At 40.4% G+C, this 18125-nt stretch overlaps 2 protein-coding genes across 2 annotated transcripts in view; both read right to left on the reverse strand.

Annotated features, from left to right (window-relative positions):
* Positions 1-17937, reverse strand: part of LOC104125866 (cytochrome b-c1 complex subunit 7) — a 22795-nt gene extending 4858 nt beyond the window's left edge. Inside the window, exon 1 of the mRNA XM_009638353.2 lies at positions 17910-17937. Within this exon, the coding sequence (XP_009636648.2) occupies positions 17910-17925 (16 nt within the window). The 5' untranslated portion in view covers positions 17926-17937. The remainder of the gene's footprint in view (positions 1-17909) is intronic.
* Positions 399-17950, reverse strand: MTERF3 (mitochondrial transcription termination factor 3). Its single transcript, XM_009638352.2, has 7 exons — positions 17601-17950; positions 15278-15430; positions 14741-14930; positions 9778-9925; positions 8441-8512; positions 5454-5615; positions 399-3218 (listed from the first exon to the last, which is right to left on the reverse strand). The coding sequence occupies exons 1-7, from the start codon at positions 17923-17925 to the stop codon at positions 3024-3026; spliced, it is 1245 nt and encodes a 414-aa protein (XP_009636647.1). The 5' UTR covers positions 17926-17950; the 3' UTR covers positions 399-3023.
* Positions 17951-18125: the final 175 nt, after the last annotated feature.

An 18125-nucleotide genomic window follows, 5' to 3' on the forward strand; every position in this document is an offset into this window, starting at 1 on the left:
CGTCTTCTGGCGCGGGAGCTGGGTCGTGGCCGCCGCGGGGCGCCGGGCTGCGCTGAGGCACCTGCCCGAGGGCGGAAAGAGCGACGGGAGGCCAAGGCGGGCACGGTGAAGCCTGTGACCCTTGCCGTGGTTTTTAACTCGCGCCGACAGCGTTGAAGAATCGTTAATTAAGTCAAAATTAATTAGTGCTTGTTCAGGACAGCGTAACACAGCCGCCTCGGAGCACGCGTTCACCCCAGCGCCTCTGCAAGCCGGCAGCGCCTCAAAAATCTTAATATTTTGCCACCGTGGGCCCAGCCGCAGCCTCCCCCAGTGGTGCCCATGTTCTCACCAGCCAACCTGCATGGCCATGCCATAATTTGGAGCCTGCAGAGTGTGTGTGAACGACCACAGGCCTCAGTTAAGAGGTAATCCAGCCACCAGCCGAGGCAGCTGAACTGGTTGACCAGTAACGGCAAACTGGGGGCTAAAGGTGGACATTTGCTAAAACAAGAGTTTGCGTTCATAAAGCAGAGTAAGCAAAGCATCAAGACAATCGCAGGAAGAAGCAGAAACCTCTCTCTGCTCAGGTATGGCAGCTGCCAGGTGAGCGGCTCCCAGCAGTTCCCTCAGGCACGGACCGCTGCATTTTTAAAGATAAAAAACCAGGTGGAATGATTCTAACTTCAGTCAAAAAAGCATGTGGCTGAATGTGATACGCAGGCAAAGAGCACAGCTCAGACTGTGCCTTTGCCGCATCATACCCAGCAAGCCTCAATTAATCAACATGCTCAATCAACGGCTGCTAGCCCTTATCAAAAACAGCAGGCTACAGTAAGTTTGGTAATTCTAGGCCAAACATTTCTTCTAAAAATTTTTTATCTCCTCTTAAAGCCAAAAAGTATTTGGCACGATCCTCAAAAAGTCCTATCCTCTCTCTCCCCCATTTCTTTTTAGCACTCCCATAAAATCTTTTGCTTCCTTCCTTCATGGTATTTCTGGGAAGCTATTTTGGCATAAGCTCACGCGTTTAACATTTCAAAGAAACTGGTTTAGCTCTGGCAGCAATAATTTTTACATTTAAAAATATTAAAGGAATTAAGAGCTCCAAGTTTAAGACATTCAAAATATCATGTGTATTCTGTAATATTTACAATGGTTTGTCACATGGTAATATAGATCACGATAAGGACAGTAGAGTACATCTGCAAAAACAAATTCTTTACTTTGGTACCATGAACCCACATACTTTCTATTAATTTTTACTAGAAGCATTAATTTTTGTGAGACTGTTTGAAGATTAGTTTGTTATTAGCATTTAAGAGTCAAAATCTAGCTAAGCATATTGAATTAGACTGAGATATTTTTATTTGAAAGGAAGGAACGGGGGAAAAGTGTTTAGCCATCACATTTCAGCCACCATTTCAGATGAAATGTTAGCGTCTCCAGCAAGAACAGTCTACTCAATAGAGGGTTTCAAGGGATCTTCCCAGGCCAGCGGAGTGGGAAACATGAGAACAAAAGACAAAAAGAGAACATCTCAGATATATATTGCAGACAATGAATGTGGCTTTTTACTGTTTTTTTTACATCTTACTGTTTGAAGTGAAGATGCCCCAGTAAATCATTTTTCACCCTGCTTCTTCTGACAACATTCCTTTTCTTGGGTGTTGTAATTCAAATTCTGATTTTTATTTTGGATAAAAGACTCAAGTTGTGATCCAGAGATCACTACTATTCTCATTCTTTTAATGTCTCTTTAACCTTAGTGTATTTCCCGCCTATTAGGGGAATTTAACCTTTTGAATTTCATTCTTCTGTCTGCACACAAAATCTTCTTCAGGCTCTTACGCTTCTGGGACTCAAATTGGTATTTTAAGCTCCAACACTGAGCTTTTGAAACATTAAGACTTTTTCATTAAATAAGCTTAAATCCAAATGAAAACATCTGGATTTCAGTTTCCTGAACTATTTCAACAGAAAGAATGGAAACTTCTAAACAATAAACTATCAGACAGTTTGCATTTGGCTTTAGTCAGTTTCTTCACTTTGACCAAATACACTGTGAAGCATTTGATAACTCCGTATTAATGTATTAATGTGATTTGTTTATTGATTGGATTAAGTACTTTTAATACTCCTGTGATTCCTAATGTTAGCATTTACTTCAGATGTTACAACTGAGCAAGATAACTGTCAGCTAAGTATGTATTACAGCCTCTTTTTGTATGGTTACTTGTATACTCAAGCCATACAAAGCTCTTTGGGGTGGGGAAAAACTGCTTCCCCTCCTCAGCAAGTGGAAGAGAAAAGTGACTTAAAATAAAACTACACATGCCCCTGAAATCTAGGAAGAGCTTATTTTCTTTTTTGTAATTTGCCTAGATTCAGTTTGCTGGTTTTCAGTCATATATCAAACTGAGTTTCACCACGCAGCTTTTAGGATACTAGCTTCAGCTGCCAGCTTCACAAAGAAACACCTTTGTAACTGGTTGAAAAATACCCGTGTGTGTGAAGGGCTGCACCTGTGTAACTGTGTGCTTCTTTCTACCTTACAAGGAAAAGAATACCATTATTAGCTGTCAAGGTGAAAGCGGGTAATCACGTCACTTCCTCACTCCTGCATTAGCTTGTTATTATGATTTTTGGGAGGGAGGGTGAGGGGAGAAGACAAAGGGCAAGACAGGGAGTAAGTCACTAGCTAGTTTTTTCATCTCCCAAAACTCTAAAATTACTGAAAAAAAAAAAAAAAACCAGAAGAATCCACTTTAATTTACTTTTCTGTTAGTGTGCTGCATCATTCATTCTCAGTTAATTACAAGGATTGCATCAGTAGAAAACAACATATATTTACTTAATCCTTCTGAACCAAGTTTTTAAGACACCATAAAGAATATCACTGTGAGCCTTTACATCCTACAAACGTTTCATAAGCAACAACTTAAAGCAGTAATTAAGAAGTTAAGAGACCATAAAGGAGGGTAATTTTATAAAATATGTTTATTTCATAACTTTATTCTATTCCTTTTTACATGTGTTACTAATTAAAGTGTTTTTAAGAATTTTTCAAAGTCCTGTATAGAAGCTTTGGCAATCTCTGTACAAAACACCTCATCGGGCAAGGATACGAGCTGGTCCAGAGAGATGTAGCTGGGTTGTGCTGGGTCATACTGGGCCCTTCCCAAGAATGTAAGAAACATATGTCTCTCTCTGATTCGTAATAGCTTTGAGTTGAAAACCTAAGAAAGAAAGGGAAGAATCTTTTACTTTTTCTAGATTTCAGACTCTGATGAATCTAAAATAAGAGCATTTTTAGACAAACTGAAGATCTAGGAGGAAAACAAACAATTTGCATCTTTTCTTCTCATTTATGTCAAACACCAGGTAGGTTACATTTATATATAAATTATCTAAATTCTAAATAAATGATTCAGTACAATATGCTGAGGTCCACACACAAGGGAAATCAGGGAGTGATACACTTAAGCATGTTAGGTTTTTTGTTTACATATGGTAACGATACATTACTTTTGTGTAATCACAGCCAAGAAAGCGGAGAGGAGACATTCAGAAACAGGGAGCAAGAACACCTAAGCATTTTCCCTATATTATCAGCAGCGTTTATTTGTACAGTTAGATTCAGATGAACAATGTTACAAGGAAGAAACGAGCAGGTGACCACATGGCATAATAAAAACAAGTGAATTGCACAGTGGCAACTGAAAAGGCGAGCAGCTGCGTGTCCTGTCATAACACAGCCAAAAGGCACAGTGCAACGGTTCGTAACAAGCACTTGTCTTCTGCTGCATAGCAACGCCTACTTTTGAAGATACTTGTCACAAAAAGAATTCTAGGCAGTCAAAGGCAAAAACAATGGTAAGGGAAACATGAAAGAAATCAGTGGAAGACACCTAAAGAGAGAGAAGTGGGGAAGACAAGAGATGCACAGTTAAGTCTTAAAAGCAAAGATCTAACTGCATTTCTGAGCAGTACAACTGAAGAGAGAGAACCTGCTTTAGAGAAGATAATGGCGAAGTATGAACGCTAAAGCAATGAAAGGGAGCAGAGGTTTTACTAAAAAGGAGAGACTACACTCCTTGAATTTTAAGAGGGAGTCAGAAGACAAGGGGAAAAAAAAAAAAACAAACCTTAACCACCATTTATGGAGCTAGCTGACAGGAAGGATGGTTACAACCACACTGTAACATCAGAGAGGATTTGACAAAAAAATCTTGTATGCCTCTTATTTTCAGCATTACTGTCATTCAGGATAGAAGCAAGAAAGATGGAGACAAGTATGCATCTGTGAATGCACAAGCTCATGGCCAGACCAGAAACAGACCAAGTTGCACTAGCCATACCCTGGAACTCAGTTTTTGAGGACAGAAGGGAACAACAGGGATGAAAGGGTGACTGCACCAAGGACAAGGAGTAGAGGAAACTCTCCACTTAGCTTTCCAAAGGGAAGAGAAATAATGAGGTGAACCACCACAAAGCCAACAATAAGACAACTAAAAGGAAGCGAGCAAGACTTGTGGTCACTTACAGGTCAAGGAGGGCAAAAGTGACAACAGACTGGAGGTACAGCGAGCATCTTTGTTAAGTAAAGATGTATTAAATAGCAAGATCAAAATCCTGGGGAGTAGTTTTATTTCCCCATATAATTTTGGCTTTTTAGCCAGTTAGATTAGACAGTTAGATTCCCTGCTTGACTTGCTTTAGGAAGAAATTTATTGACATTCAGAAGTCGTAATTTGTGCTTTCGTTTTTTCCTTGTAAGAAGCTAGTGTGACTGCATGTCAGCATTGGATGAAGTGACTAACGCTTTCAACTTTTGATTTGTGAGGGAGAAACAGTAACGAGGAGATAGAAAAAACCAAAATAGTCATCAAGAAGCTAATCTTATTTTCACTCCGGTTGTTTTGTAGCTACTGCTGCAGCAAGGAAGATCAATGAGAATCTGATTGCCTAATGGACAGAACTTCTCTCACCTTTAACTAGAATTCCTAGATCCTAGAATCTATAAATTTTAATTTTTTAGCTAGACAAATCTGAAAGAAGTGTTTTTAAATATATATTATCTGTTGAAGAGATCTTCTGCATGATCTGTCTTCTCTTGTGTCTCTTAGCTAGGCAAGATTTCAGGACAAGGAATCTCTAAGCAGGCATCTCTCTTGCATGAATCCAGAAGAGATGAGCATGACTACTTCTGCTGAAAACTTAAAATTTCACAAGACTGGGGGTGGCAGGAGTGGGGATGTCACACATGCCAGGGGCAGAAGGGCACTTTCACACTGTAATCCTCAGGGGCTGCTGAATTGCTAGTAAAAGTTATCCCAATTAGAGTAAAAGCCACAGACAAGCTGATGAATTCACTCATGTCCTGCATACAGTGAGTGTCCACCTTCAACACCAAAGTAGTGAAGCAGCTGTGCAAAGAGCACCTACAGTTTATTCCCAGATTAACAGCTCACCTGAGGAAAGCGAGTAAGCATGTGGTGGGGAATGCCCATTACGTTGTGTAAGTAGTCAAATGTCTGTCTGAGTCTCTTTTTACTTGCAGTTAGTATCTTGGGGGTTTTAAACACAATCCGTTGAATTTCATCACGTTGAAAACCAAGTTCAATCTGACAAACCTGAAGAAGAGCACAGTTTTACCTTCAAAAGTCAGCTACAGCAAACTTAGTTTATTTTAACGCGCCACTGAAATAAACTAATGCAAAATTCTTCTACCTTTTGTCAGCAGCAACAAGAATGCAACCCACAATAATATCTGCCACTCCAGTTCTTCTCAAGTCAGTGCAGATTATTTATCATTCTGGATTGAAGTGTAATTTGTTTATAGAGCATCCCTGAAGTAAAGATTACTTCTGTGAATGCTACGTATTTTTCAGCTTGTCTGAGAGATGAACAAAAAAGCTATGTCGCAGTATGCATGGCAGTTACAAGCATAAAAATTCTCCCCTAAGAGTCTTTTATGAGTTTCAATACTAAGCTGTCAAAAGAGACTGACTTTCTAGTTGTGGAGCTGCTGAACTCTGTAAAACACAGCAATCAAATAGCTAGTGACTACTTTCGTTAATGTGTTCTTTCTTTTGCTAATGTATCCAAGTTATATCTGTATATTAGGGAGTATAATTTCAGTCCTATAGTCTTCAACTGAAGTCTGTTGAACCTGAAAGAGATGTGTAGAATATACAGTATATTCAATTTATTTCACAGTTGGTTAATGTCTAAAGTAAGATATCTTTTTCAGAGACTGTCTTGACTTCAATTATGGTTTCCCAAAAGGAAAACAAAACACATTTCTTCAATAAAATCATGAGCACTCCTCCCAAAGTGCAGAATGGCAAGCAGTTCATTGAGTTGTTGAGAAAGGAATTCAGCATACAAGGGTGTCTGGTAACTCAGACATTTATTCTATCCTCCAGTGACATTTACAAGCAGCTTGTTTTCAGTCATGAAGTAGGTGTGCTTGTCAGTCAACATAACCAGACTTTCAAATCCAACTCAGGTACTTCTTCAGCTGGCAAAAAGTTGGTGCTTTCTGTTTTTCCAGTTTGATGTGCCAAGACTGTAGCTCTTTTCCAAAACTGCCTGGCAAATAAAAAGGGAAGGGCTTAGGATCTGGGTTTGCAAGCTACCTTAGGACTTCCAGATCCTTACAAGGAATTGTTGCTAGAGGTGACTATAATCAGGTTTTTCAACTCCTGGTTCTTCCTTATCTGCTTTATAAATATTTGCGTGTCTTAAGAAATACTATTCAGCAAAGACAGCATTCAAGTATGAAGAAGTGTGTTTGCACTTTAGTGTTGTCTTCCACGGATCTGAGTTGGCAGGAGTAACTCGATGCATTATGACATGCAATGAAGGGTAAGACCTGATGTTAAGTCTTTGGAGATGTATAGCTGGTCCTACTGTAGAGGCAATTGCGGCAAGAATCTTGAGCTTTTCTTTTCTACTCCGTGAAATGGAACAGCTTTCTCTTGATGTGAACGGTGAGCTCAAGTCTAAGTTGCTTTGATTGCACTCAGTTTGACAGCAAACAGATTTAGTATTCAGTAACTCTCTAGACCATATATGCTAATGTCCTGACTGTGTAAGCCCCAGCAATATTCAACGTACTCTATGATTCCCATAACAGGCAGCGGTAATGCAAGCTTTCCAGTTTTACCCTACCAGTAAATCTCTAATTGTGCTCGATGAAATCTTCAGAAGATGGAATAATCCATCCTTCAGCTCATTTAGTCCATGATTGCTATCTTTTGACAACCAGTATCAGCTGCAGCAGTTGTTTCCAAGTAACAACCCACTCAGAACGAGGGATACCACCAGATCACTTCTGAACTGCTGCTACCTGGTTTCACTTTCTGAGTACTGCCTGCCCACCACCAGCTTAGGACATACAGGTCTGAACCCAGATTCTGAATTTGAGACATCCAGCCTCCTGAGAGGCTGGAGCTTCTATAAATATCAGTAGGTTCTAATAGTGGGGACCTAAAAATCCTTCCTCTCATTCGAGCATGTTAAAAATAATGATGCTACACTATAGACTTTTTGGTAGATAGACAAGAGAGTCGCATAGAACTGAGGATCTTAAAAACACATTCATTACAATATACTGAATCCCTAGCCTGTGGAAACAATGTCCATTAAAAAGAAAGCACTATTAATTGGAACAGTCTGTTACTTTCCAGTCTCCTCCCTTACCACACACATTTCAGATTGCAAGATTCACAGTGTTTAATGGTTTCAGAGCAGTGAGCCTGTCTGAAAAGTATATATTTTAATTCATAGTTATGTGTTATAGGATAATGGGATTTCTCAAATTGTTACACTACATCATGCTGTTTGGCCTAGATGGCTTTACAGCACAATAATTAAACCAATACATAGTTACATTTTCAAAAGGGAAAGGAGTCCCTGTGGGTTTGAAGTTATTTACCCAACAGTTGTTAATAATGACCATCTGCTATCAGACAATAGGTGTCAAATGCACATTTTGGCAGACTAGCTACCTGCCAAGAGGAAAATAATCAGCTGCACATTTCTTGCTCCTAAATCCTCATGGACAATCCAAGTTAGCAAAAACACATAATAATTAAGGGGAGAAAAAGGAAAAAAAAAAAAGAAGGAGCAGGCCCTATTTTTCATTTGTTGTAAAGAAATGGGTAACAATTTGTGTCATCAGATGGCAACTTGTGGCAGGAAGGGACCTGGATGAAGTTCTAACTTACATCAGAGAAGAAGACAGAATAAGGTACTGCTCCACGTATGCTGTAAGCTTGCAAGCTATAGCAGAAAAGAAATTGTTTAACAAAATCCTCAGCTATTTTACATCTCCACTAAAATAATTTCATTAAATTCTTTCTGTGCAGGATTCTCCTCCAGGAATTTTATCTTCTGACAACTTTTTAAGAGTGGATACACAATACACTTTAATATCTACTAACAAGCTCACCTGAAGAGTTTCTTTTACAGGCTCTAATTTGCCAGTCAGTAGCCTTGGAAGACGAATTACCAGATCCTTTGTCTACAATTAGGGAAAACACACAAAGGAAAAGATTATTACTGAAACCTTGTTTGTGAATCCACCTGTGAAAGAAAGATCGAGATCTCATAAACTTTTTTTTCTCCCAGTTGGAAGACTGAAGCACTTTCACTTGCATTTCTTTTTATCTCTCCCCCAAAGATGAGTTTGCATGAAGCAGCAGTATATTAAGATACAAAAAGTTACTCCAATATGTTTGTTTGGAAAACAAAAAACAACATAGCTGCTGTAAAACGACAGGAAGAGGGAGTAAAAGCATACCCCAGAAGCAGAAAGCATGCTTAAGTGCCCAATCTCTCTCAGTGCTCAAGTTGTTTCTTCCCACCTTTTTCAAAACAGGAATCGAAACACTACCTGATAGAGACTATAAAAGGATTTTTCAACTGCAGTGGAATTTGTTTCCCTCAGGATCTGGTTAGACCATAGTATTATGGCAATACAAGAAATTACTCCACATCCCCTAGGCCCTGTGATTACTTGTAATTCGTCCTGAGTGCAAGGCAGTGACTAAACCCTTTTCCAGGGAGATCTCTTACCTCAAGCGTGGAAAGGCCAGCAACAGGCACTGCAACAGCTACAACTGTTCTGCTAATAGAAGCCAATAGAAGAACATCAAGATTCCACTTGGAACTTGACGTTTACTGCAATCCTCAGCTACTGCAGGAAACAGCTAACACTGCCCGCTTATTGCAGGGAAGTCTAGCTACTGCCTCCCCTGAAGATCCCAAAGCATGGCTCTAAACACCCGCTAAGGTCGTAATGCAGTAAGCACTCAGGAGCCAACCCAGGGGTTCCTCTTGGTGAGCTGAGCATGTGGTTTGGCATTGAGTTTGATATGATAGTTGCAGATTAGACTTTTTCACCAATGAATTAAGTATGTTACAGTATCTTGAAGAGATTAAGAGAGCCGTTTAATTTTCTAGAAGTTAAAAAAGCTGCTTGCTGTTTCAGCAATGGATTCAGTCCTCCGACCCACCTCAGTTAATAAAACTGGACACATGCTTGCTCAACAGTGACCTGTAGCAGATCATCTTCAAGAACTGTACCTGAGGACCTCTGAATGCTAGATGTCCGTATCACTTCTACGGACACTCAAAATCATGTTGTCCTCCTGTGAGCCTCTGTGTTGCCATCAGTGATGTCACTAGTGTTTGTGGATGACCTCCGAACACTTTAAGCATTCATCTTTCAAGGCCTCACAGTTGTCACTGACAAAGTACCTAAAGACTTCAGTGTATAGTCTTTACCTTTTTTACACTGAGGCCAAGTTCCTTTTTGAAGAAACCCAGTCTGTTATCCAGTCTTTCCACTGAAAACAACAGCAAATATGGAGCTCTTGAGACCATCTGAGCAATTTCTGCCTCACCAAATTTTTTTGATTTTAGGTAAGCCACTCTAGAAAGAGAACAAAAACAAAATAAAATCCAGTGATGAAAATTTTATTGCCTCCATTTATTCAGTACTTGCTTAAATTCCTCAGTGATATCTTATAAACGGACAGATGTTCTAGCATTAACATGCAACCCTGCCAAAGATAATTAGGGGGAAATCTGAAGTTATCATAAAAGCAAAATACCATCCCTTCCAATTAATTAGAAGTAAAATAAACCTCAGAGCAGAATGTCAATACTGAAGACAGATTTTAATTCCTTCCAGCTGTACTTAAGCAGATAACTATGCTAACCTACGTTTAACTACCAGCCTGTCTCCTAGATTGCAAACACATTAATAGATCATCATAGGGTATGGACAAGAAGATATATACAGCCTTTTGCTATTTTAATGAATTCCATTTCTACTGCTGAAAGAACAGAGTACTATACCTCATATGTCCCTGTTTTGCCAATAGCACTGGAATAGAAGTACCATACAACAATGCTATCTGCAGAGACATTGTCCAAAAAGACATTTCTAAATCAGCTGAAGTTACTTTTGTTACAATAGGTCCCTACTTTCAGTCACTGGTCCAAGGATTTAGTTACAAAACATCTGGTTGTCAGAAAGGAGAAGGAGCTGACTACAATTTTTATGTTTAACAGAGCTTGCTTTCTTTCCAACTCAAAACTTTTTCCAAACTTTGCTGAATTCGGTGAAAGTGAAATCCTATTTCAAGTACTACTTGCAGTAGATTATTACCATAGCTCCCAGAAAAAGGAACGGGGGGGAAATACAGCACACAAAATAAAGACAGACACGTGCCATCATTTACAAAAAACCTGAACTACAATTTGAAGAGGTTCCCTTTGGTTATAGGTAAGCATATACAGAAGTATTTGCCGTCAGATGAACCTAGAGCATAGAAGAAATGAATTTATCTGGCAGTAATTAAGATACTAAATAGATTGCAGAATATTCTGCAGAAGCAGATATTCAGCAAAAGATGGGCTGTGTGTTAAATCATGTCTTGCGAAGAGAAAAAAAAATAAAAATACCTTCCAGTCACCACAACCTCCCTCTCTTTCCACAAACCCTAAAAAATGAAGTCATCACAAGCCAAAAACCTCTAGACAAAAGATCTAAGAACAAGCTTTAGAGGACCAATCCCTAACTGAGCAGGCACCCCAACACAGAAGGTAGCAGCCTAGGCTCCAGACAATGCTGATGGAACTGACTGCAAGAGCCTCAGAGAGGAGGAGAAGGTAGAAGGGGGAGAAATGCAGAACACAACAATAAACAATTGCCCCTTCAAAAATTATCCTATTATGTTCTGAAAGCTGCAGCTTGGCTACATGATACTTCTTCCATTCAATTTTTCAAGGGCACAACTGCCAAGCATCCTAGAAACACAGCTAAGTGAGCAGATTAAAAATAAAACCTTTTGGTTGTCCTGACTCCCCCTCCACTTGTTTTCTGTTAACAAGTCATTAAAATTCACACCTGAAGCATTTTGTCGCATCCCCAGAAAGGCAAGAAGCTTAAAAGAGGGATGGCAAGATTGTAGTATCCCGACTCGAGAAAGTGCTATATTAAAAAAGCACAATCACCCAACCTGACCAAAGTCTGAGATAATTTTGCGAGTGTTGGCACCAAGGTTAGCCTGCGTTCTACTGCAGGGGTCAGCAGTTCTATGTAGCATGTTAGCAGTTTTAAGTCATCATTAACAATACCATAAAACAAAGCATCTGGTGCAGCTGCAGTACAGACACTGATTTGCAACTGTCAGAATTGTTATGAATTATGGAATGTTTTGACTTTTACAGTGTTTATCTGAAGTCAAATGCCAAATCTATTGAAATTTCTGTTTTGTTTCCCAGCAACGTGGAATCCATAGCAATAAAACATTCCAGAGTGATGTAACCAATACCATGTCCATCTGCACCGAAGTGTTTATGCAAAGGTGATACTCAGCTTTCAAAAGCCAGCTATCTGAGACACATTCACTTCACAGCCTGCCATACACCCTCCGCAGCACACTTACTTTAATGCTTGCAGGAAAGCATTTACCAGTGCCAGAGATAAACTCACTGAAAAATCAAGCTGCAGAAAATGAAGAAGAAATTGGATTCCCCTGTTCAGTCCCTACTTTACTAATCAGGCAGTGCCACAGGACAGTCTCCTGAATTCACAGGAGAGTTAGAATGTTCATCATCGCAAAAATTACTCTCTTCAGAAAAGTATAAGCAACTCTGACATCTAGACTCAAAATTACTGCTGAAAAATGACACAGGTTCTTTTGGGATAATGTTTCCGAAAGGCCCCTTACTGAGCAAGAGGATGGAAGAACAGAGGACAAAAAAGAAAAGTCAGGTCTTGTTAGACATGAGTCTACTAATGCGCCTGTTTCCAAAAAGCTGTATTTTCAGATTTCTGTCTTGGACAGCTACTGGGTGCAAGAGCCAAGCAGAAAGACTTTCTTTTCTGGAATTTTTAAAGACCAAGACGTTTTGAGTTCATTACAAAGCGCACACACACACAAGCTGTTCTGTAAAAGAACTGCTGAATTAATGCAAGCCTGTCTGGAATAATTTTAAGGGTAAAAGTCCATTTTCCTGCAATTTTTTCTATAATCAGCACATCTAATGGAAGTATGAATCAGAAGAAAAAGTAATTCCATTTCAGAATCAAACTTCTTATAGGTACACACCAAACAAATACAGCTGAGTAAAGAAAGCTAGGATCTCTTTGATTGCAAGACATAGGTAAGTTTTAAAAAAAAAAAAAAAAAAAAAAAAAGTACAACCCCCATAGTCTGGTACTGGTACCTTAACTCCCTCCTATCTTAATGGGAATCCACCTGCAAAAATCTGGAAGGAAGTACTAAAGCAAAGGAATACAGAGAAGCTGTTTGTATCCATAAACCAACAAGGAGGAAGAGTGGAACACAGTTACAAGCCACCACACCACCCCTAGGTGCAAAAGCACCTTTGCAAAAAGTGACCGTGGATCCACGAAAATACTGGCTCAAAACCTACACTCAGTTATTTCAGATAAATGAAGAATTAAGAACTTTTTTAAAAGAAATAGATTATTTATATTATTACTGTATATTATTTCAAAGATCTTGAATATTTTAATTCCAGTTATTTAACTTCAGGAAGATTTTTCTTTAGAAGTGAAAGGCTTTCAGCCACAAATACAAGCCTCATCTTTAAAGCTCTAGAACTAGTCCTCCGAAGTTAACAATGGAAAAACACTAAGGACAGGCTTCTGTGAATAGATATTAACCATTACAACCATAAGACCTCAGCTTGACCAGCATCAGCACAGGTATCTCAGTCACTGCAGGATGAAGTCCAGCATCCCAGCTTAAGCCCACTGAAGGAACAGTCGAAATCTGCACTCATGCAGCCAAGATGCACACACATGTGACAAAACAGCACAGTGATGGTTGACTTCCCACACAGGGAGAATGAACAGCTGCTATCAGCAACATCTTAGACCAGGCCAGGTAGATCTGCCACGGCTCCTCAATATTCTTGTTTTGACCACCTTTTCCCTTTAACTCAGCTACAGGTTTTTAAAGCTACTTTACATTGCAGTATTATCCCATTGTATCTCTAGAGCTGACCAGACAAAGACTGTTAAACGAAGTAACACCTGCCATTAAAGTGGCCTCCTTGTTAGCAGAGAGCAAGAAATACAGTTACAGAGTTCGATTCAGACAACACTCTAATTACTGAAAACTGAATTACTGAAATTCTGACATAAATCCCATCACTTTCCAAGTCATACTGCTGGAGAAAGACAAATATGTGTATATAGTATCTTACTTCTTCAGTGCTTGGTTTCAGTCAAGTAGCCTTTATATTCAAATACAGCATTTTCTGAAGTTAGTGTTCTCTAATAAGCTAGACCGCATGAAGTACAGTCTGCAGTACACAGAACCTAGATTTAAGACATTAAAAAGAGCAGAGAGGAATAGGAGAGGGTGATACAGAAAACAAAAGTTTTGACAGTAAATGGAGAAACCAGCTTGTTTCCCTTACTGTCTCAGAAGAAAGGCCCATAAACACAATGACTTTTCTTAAAAAAAGAAATAGAAAAATAATTCCACCTTTGGTGGTTTTGGTACACACATGAATAAGCTTAAAAAACCCAAACCAAACTCCACAGGACAGCTAACTCTATAAGCTTTGGTCTAAGATATGAGATCTTCTAAAGAGACTGGTATTTACCGTTATGCACAGACAAGCTGGGTGACACTGAGCAATAGCCTAGAGCCGTACAAGTGTGAACACATACAAAAATTAGTTCATTGTAGCCTTGTGCTCAGTTTGAGCTGGACAACAGGAAAAAAAAAGTCACCAAAACCTTCTGCTGCTATCAGAAGTAAACAGAGATCTGGTCTGCTTCTTTTACTGCAGAATTCACAAGGTATGGGTAGACATATCATCCAGAAGAGTGGTTTCAAAGCATGACTGAAGAGGTTAATATCGTTCTACAAATTTAGGTAAAGCCTCAGGGACCAAGATTTTGGAATCTAAGCTGACACAGGTAAAGCAAGCGGCCTAGGATGCTAAAAGCAAGCTACTTCCTTTGTGGCAGACAGACAGGGATGAGCAGTAAAATTTGGACGTGTAGTAGACAGTAGCAGCAAAACCAGACAGTTTTCATGTGGATCATTATGATACCACCACATGTTACTGCTGACTGATGGGAAGGCACAGGAACATGGAGCCAGGGATCAAGTGAGAAACGAAGCAGCAGCAACACAGGTTCAGATAAGGTTTAGCCAACTGGGAAACTAGATCTTCAAGCCAAGGGGCTTACCTGGTTTCTAAAGCTTCCAGATCTTCAGCAAGGATGTATGGATTTTTGGTCAGGAATGGTCCCAGCTGATTGTCTTCTACACCCACATCCTTAAGAAACAGAAGTATTTTTTTTATATCTTTTTCAAAGTCCAAGGTCAGTAAGAGTTGACCTGCCTTTTGACGTTTCTCTACTTGGGATAAGTCAACTCCTACAACAAAAAAAATTAGATATTGTTTTAATTAAACACAGACCCTACTTCCTATAAATGTTTCAGGAAGGCATGTTGAAATTTGTAGTACTAGTCCTTTTTCGCATGAATTTAGCATGCTTCAATTGCTCAACATAGCAAGGTCACACCACCTTGTATATCGTGGAAAGATTCCAGATAAAACAAGTGGTCATTTTAGACCCTTTTGCTAAGTTTATTTTTTGAAGGAAGACATCTGCAGTGAATCCTGCATGTGAGGAATCAAATACAGTAGCACGTGCCACATGTAGAGACCCACTCTCGTTGTTCCAGATATAGGCAAACCACATAAACAAAATCACACATACCTAGGTGGACAAGTTTCGCCAGGGTTTCTGAGTGATCAACATAATCTCGGAGCGTGGAGGATTGATGGGGAAGAAGTGGTTCTGCAATGATGTGTATGGCTTCTTCCTCAGAAATCTCCTCCAAAGCAGATGAAGGTGGGATGTCATCCCAGTCTATCAAACAAATACAGAAAACCCAAATGTATTTTGTGAAAGACAAAGCTGCTCCCACCAAACGCTATACAGATCTCTTAAAATCCATTTAAAAATGCAAGAACACAGTGCATGAGTTGAACAGCCAATCTATTATTTGAAAATACATGAAAACAGACTTTACTCCTGGTTTTTGTCCCTGTACCATCTCCTTGTCACTGCCCATCAACTCTTGTTCATGAGGCCAGATCTGAGTCTAGTACCCAGCAAGCCTGCCTTCAGTCTGCTGCCTTGATCACTGCAGACAAGAGATCACATCAACTTCTTGAAAAATAATTTTCTTTCATGTCTTCACAAATGCATTCTTGCCTGATCATATCCAGATCAAACACTACTGCAAAGATTATTTCTCGTAATCTGACAAGCCTGCTACTTTGTGCCTCTTCTGAATCTGATGCCTGAACTGCAGTTGTTTTAACTTTCAAGGTATTTCACAGCCAACTCCAACCAAGTTATCATGTCTTACCCATTACAGAATGGCTGCTGGCTGCCACCACCTCTAACAGCTAAAGAAGTCAAGCTCCATTTCCTACTCATTAAGGTTTCCAAGAGAACATCGTTATGCTTGTTTCCCCTTAAGCGTTCCAAGTCACAGAGCTCAGCGCCTTTTTAAAAAATATTTCTCTAATCTGATCTGTTTTTCCATTGACATGAGCTCACAGCAGCTAGATCAAGATTACTGTTTTGCAGGCTGACTGCTAGCATCCACTTCAATTACCAAACTGATTACTGATCAACAGCCCTAATCATGAACTCTTCAGGATGAGGATTTTCTGTGTCCTGCACAATGACTTCCTAGAGACTAGGGCAACACTCTGCCATATCAAAAAAACAAAGTCACACCAGAACTACCAAGACAGGTTACAAAACAAGTAGGAAGATCCTATTGTTCTAGAAAGAGTTGCATAGACTAGCCCAATAGCTGCTGAAGGTCTTGCCACTTCTTTTTCGCAAAGCCTCAGAAACAAAAGCACAGTAAAACGTCTCTAGCAACACGTACACCTTAAATAGTAATAAGAACTCTCTAGGGATCTATATGGATATCAAGCATTTCCTTTCAACTTGTTGAGGACTGAACCAGTATACGCCAAGGTCCATTCCCGAAGCACAGATACCCTTCTTTGCCTCTCTTAAGTCCTTTAAACGTCCTATCAGGAAACACACCTCAAGTTACTCACCCCCCCAAAAGTTAGCAATTACGTTTATTCCACTATATACACTGCCAACTAGGCGAAATGCTCCACGCACACATATACAACACTAAGTCTGCTGGCAGATAAAATTCTGGCACGTAAATAAACTGCACCGCAGGTGCAGACACATACGAGCTGGCTGACCTGTCAGTTCTGGTGCAGCACTGTTTCCAGAACCAGCTGCACAAACACACAGATCTCAGTTGCAGCTCTGAGCCACCCCAAAAATAAGCTCTGTAGGATCCAAGTTGGCTGGGCTCAAAGCAGAATCTGAACATACAAGACTGCTTAGTAATGCAGAGCAAGTTTCCTCAGCATACTAGAACTATTTTCAGAGGGTGGTATTTTCGTTATCCTCACTCAAGATATAAAAGTAGAGAAAAGTGAGGCAATTTCCTCAGGGCAACAACACCAAAGCGACCTTGAATCTATCGTCCTTCCCTCAGGAGAGAGTCTGACGAGCATTTCTCATCAGGGCAGTGCTTAAGCACGCTTCACACTCTGCTGCCTCCTGTTGTTCATCCCTGATCATTCACACAGCTGCTTTGTGGGAGCTGCTTCAGGGGTGGCCTCCCCCACTCCTGCTCAAAGAGAAGCCCCCCAAACCGACCAAACAAAACCCTTCATTTTGTACCAGTACAACTGTGAGGTAAAGGCATATGCTCAGCTGCTGCAGGTAGAGTTATGAAAAGCTCTTCAAACAGCAGCTCCAGGCTGACATTTCTACCCAAAACATATCTTTATCTCAGCTTAAAGGTATTCTTTAAACACTAGAGTGACCACAGGAATTCTGTGTTAACTATGGAGCTAAAACCAAGCGAACGTCAGGTACTTCAGATAAATATTTTAGATAAACAGGCCAAAAAAGGAGAACCGAGGGTAATACATAAAGCATGATCTGGAGATTCAGTAGAAATGGTATCCCTAAGGCCTCTTACCTTCATGCAGTATTTTTGCATTTGGATCGGGTAATGTTTCAGCTTTCACTTGTTCCTGTTTTACTGGTGAAGGCACGTGACTTTCGAGAGAAGAAAAGGATCCATCCTTGGCACTGTTGGGCGGAGAACAGCGTCCTACAGATACGTGCCTGTATGCCTGCCATCTCCACGGAAGAACGTCATTTCTAGAGGGCGGCAGGGCCAGAGGGGCGATCCCACGACACGCCTGTGCGGTGCTGCTGCGGCCCCTCAGCCTCCGAGGAAATTCAGCAGCCGTTTGCAGCAGGCAAGGCCAGCGGGAGCCCCGCCGAGCCCACGCAGCCATCTTCCACCTCAGCGCAGCATCCTGCGGGGAGAAAAAGGGCTGAGGAGGGACACAGGCGCTGCCTCGCCTCGCCCGCAGGAGCACGAGCCTCAGCTCCCTGCGCCTTAGAGCAGAAATTACTGGCTACAAAGCACTAAGCAGCTGCTTCAAGGCTTTACACGCGTGACAAACGGCGGCACAACCGAGGAGAGGAGCCGGCT

The sequence above is a fragment of the Egretta garzetta genome, unplaced genomic scaffold (assembly GCF_000687185.1).
Source record: "Egretta garzetta isolate BGI_Z169 unplaced genomic scaffold, ASM68718v1 scaffold154, whole genome shotgun sequence".
Taxonomy (NCBI): domain Eukaryota; kingdom Metazoa; phylum Chordata; class Aves; order Pelecaniformes; family Ardeidae; genus Egretta; species Egretta garzetta.

Coding starts and splice junctions, on each gene's coding strand:
- MTERF3 (XM_009638352.2), bottom strand. CDS start 17,925: ATGGCTGCGTGGGCTCGGCGGGGCTCCCGCTGGCCTTGCCTGCTGCAA. Junction 8,513..9,777: donor TTGGCCTCAGTGTAAAAAAG/GTAAAGACTATA, acceptor CCCTAATTGTAG/ACAAAGGATCTGGTAATTCG. Junction 3,219..5,453: donor TGCTTACTCGCTTTCCTCAG/GTGAGCTGTTAA, acceptor TTTCTTTCTTAG/GTTTTCAACTCAAAGCTATT.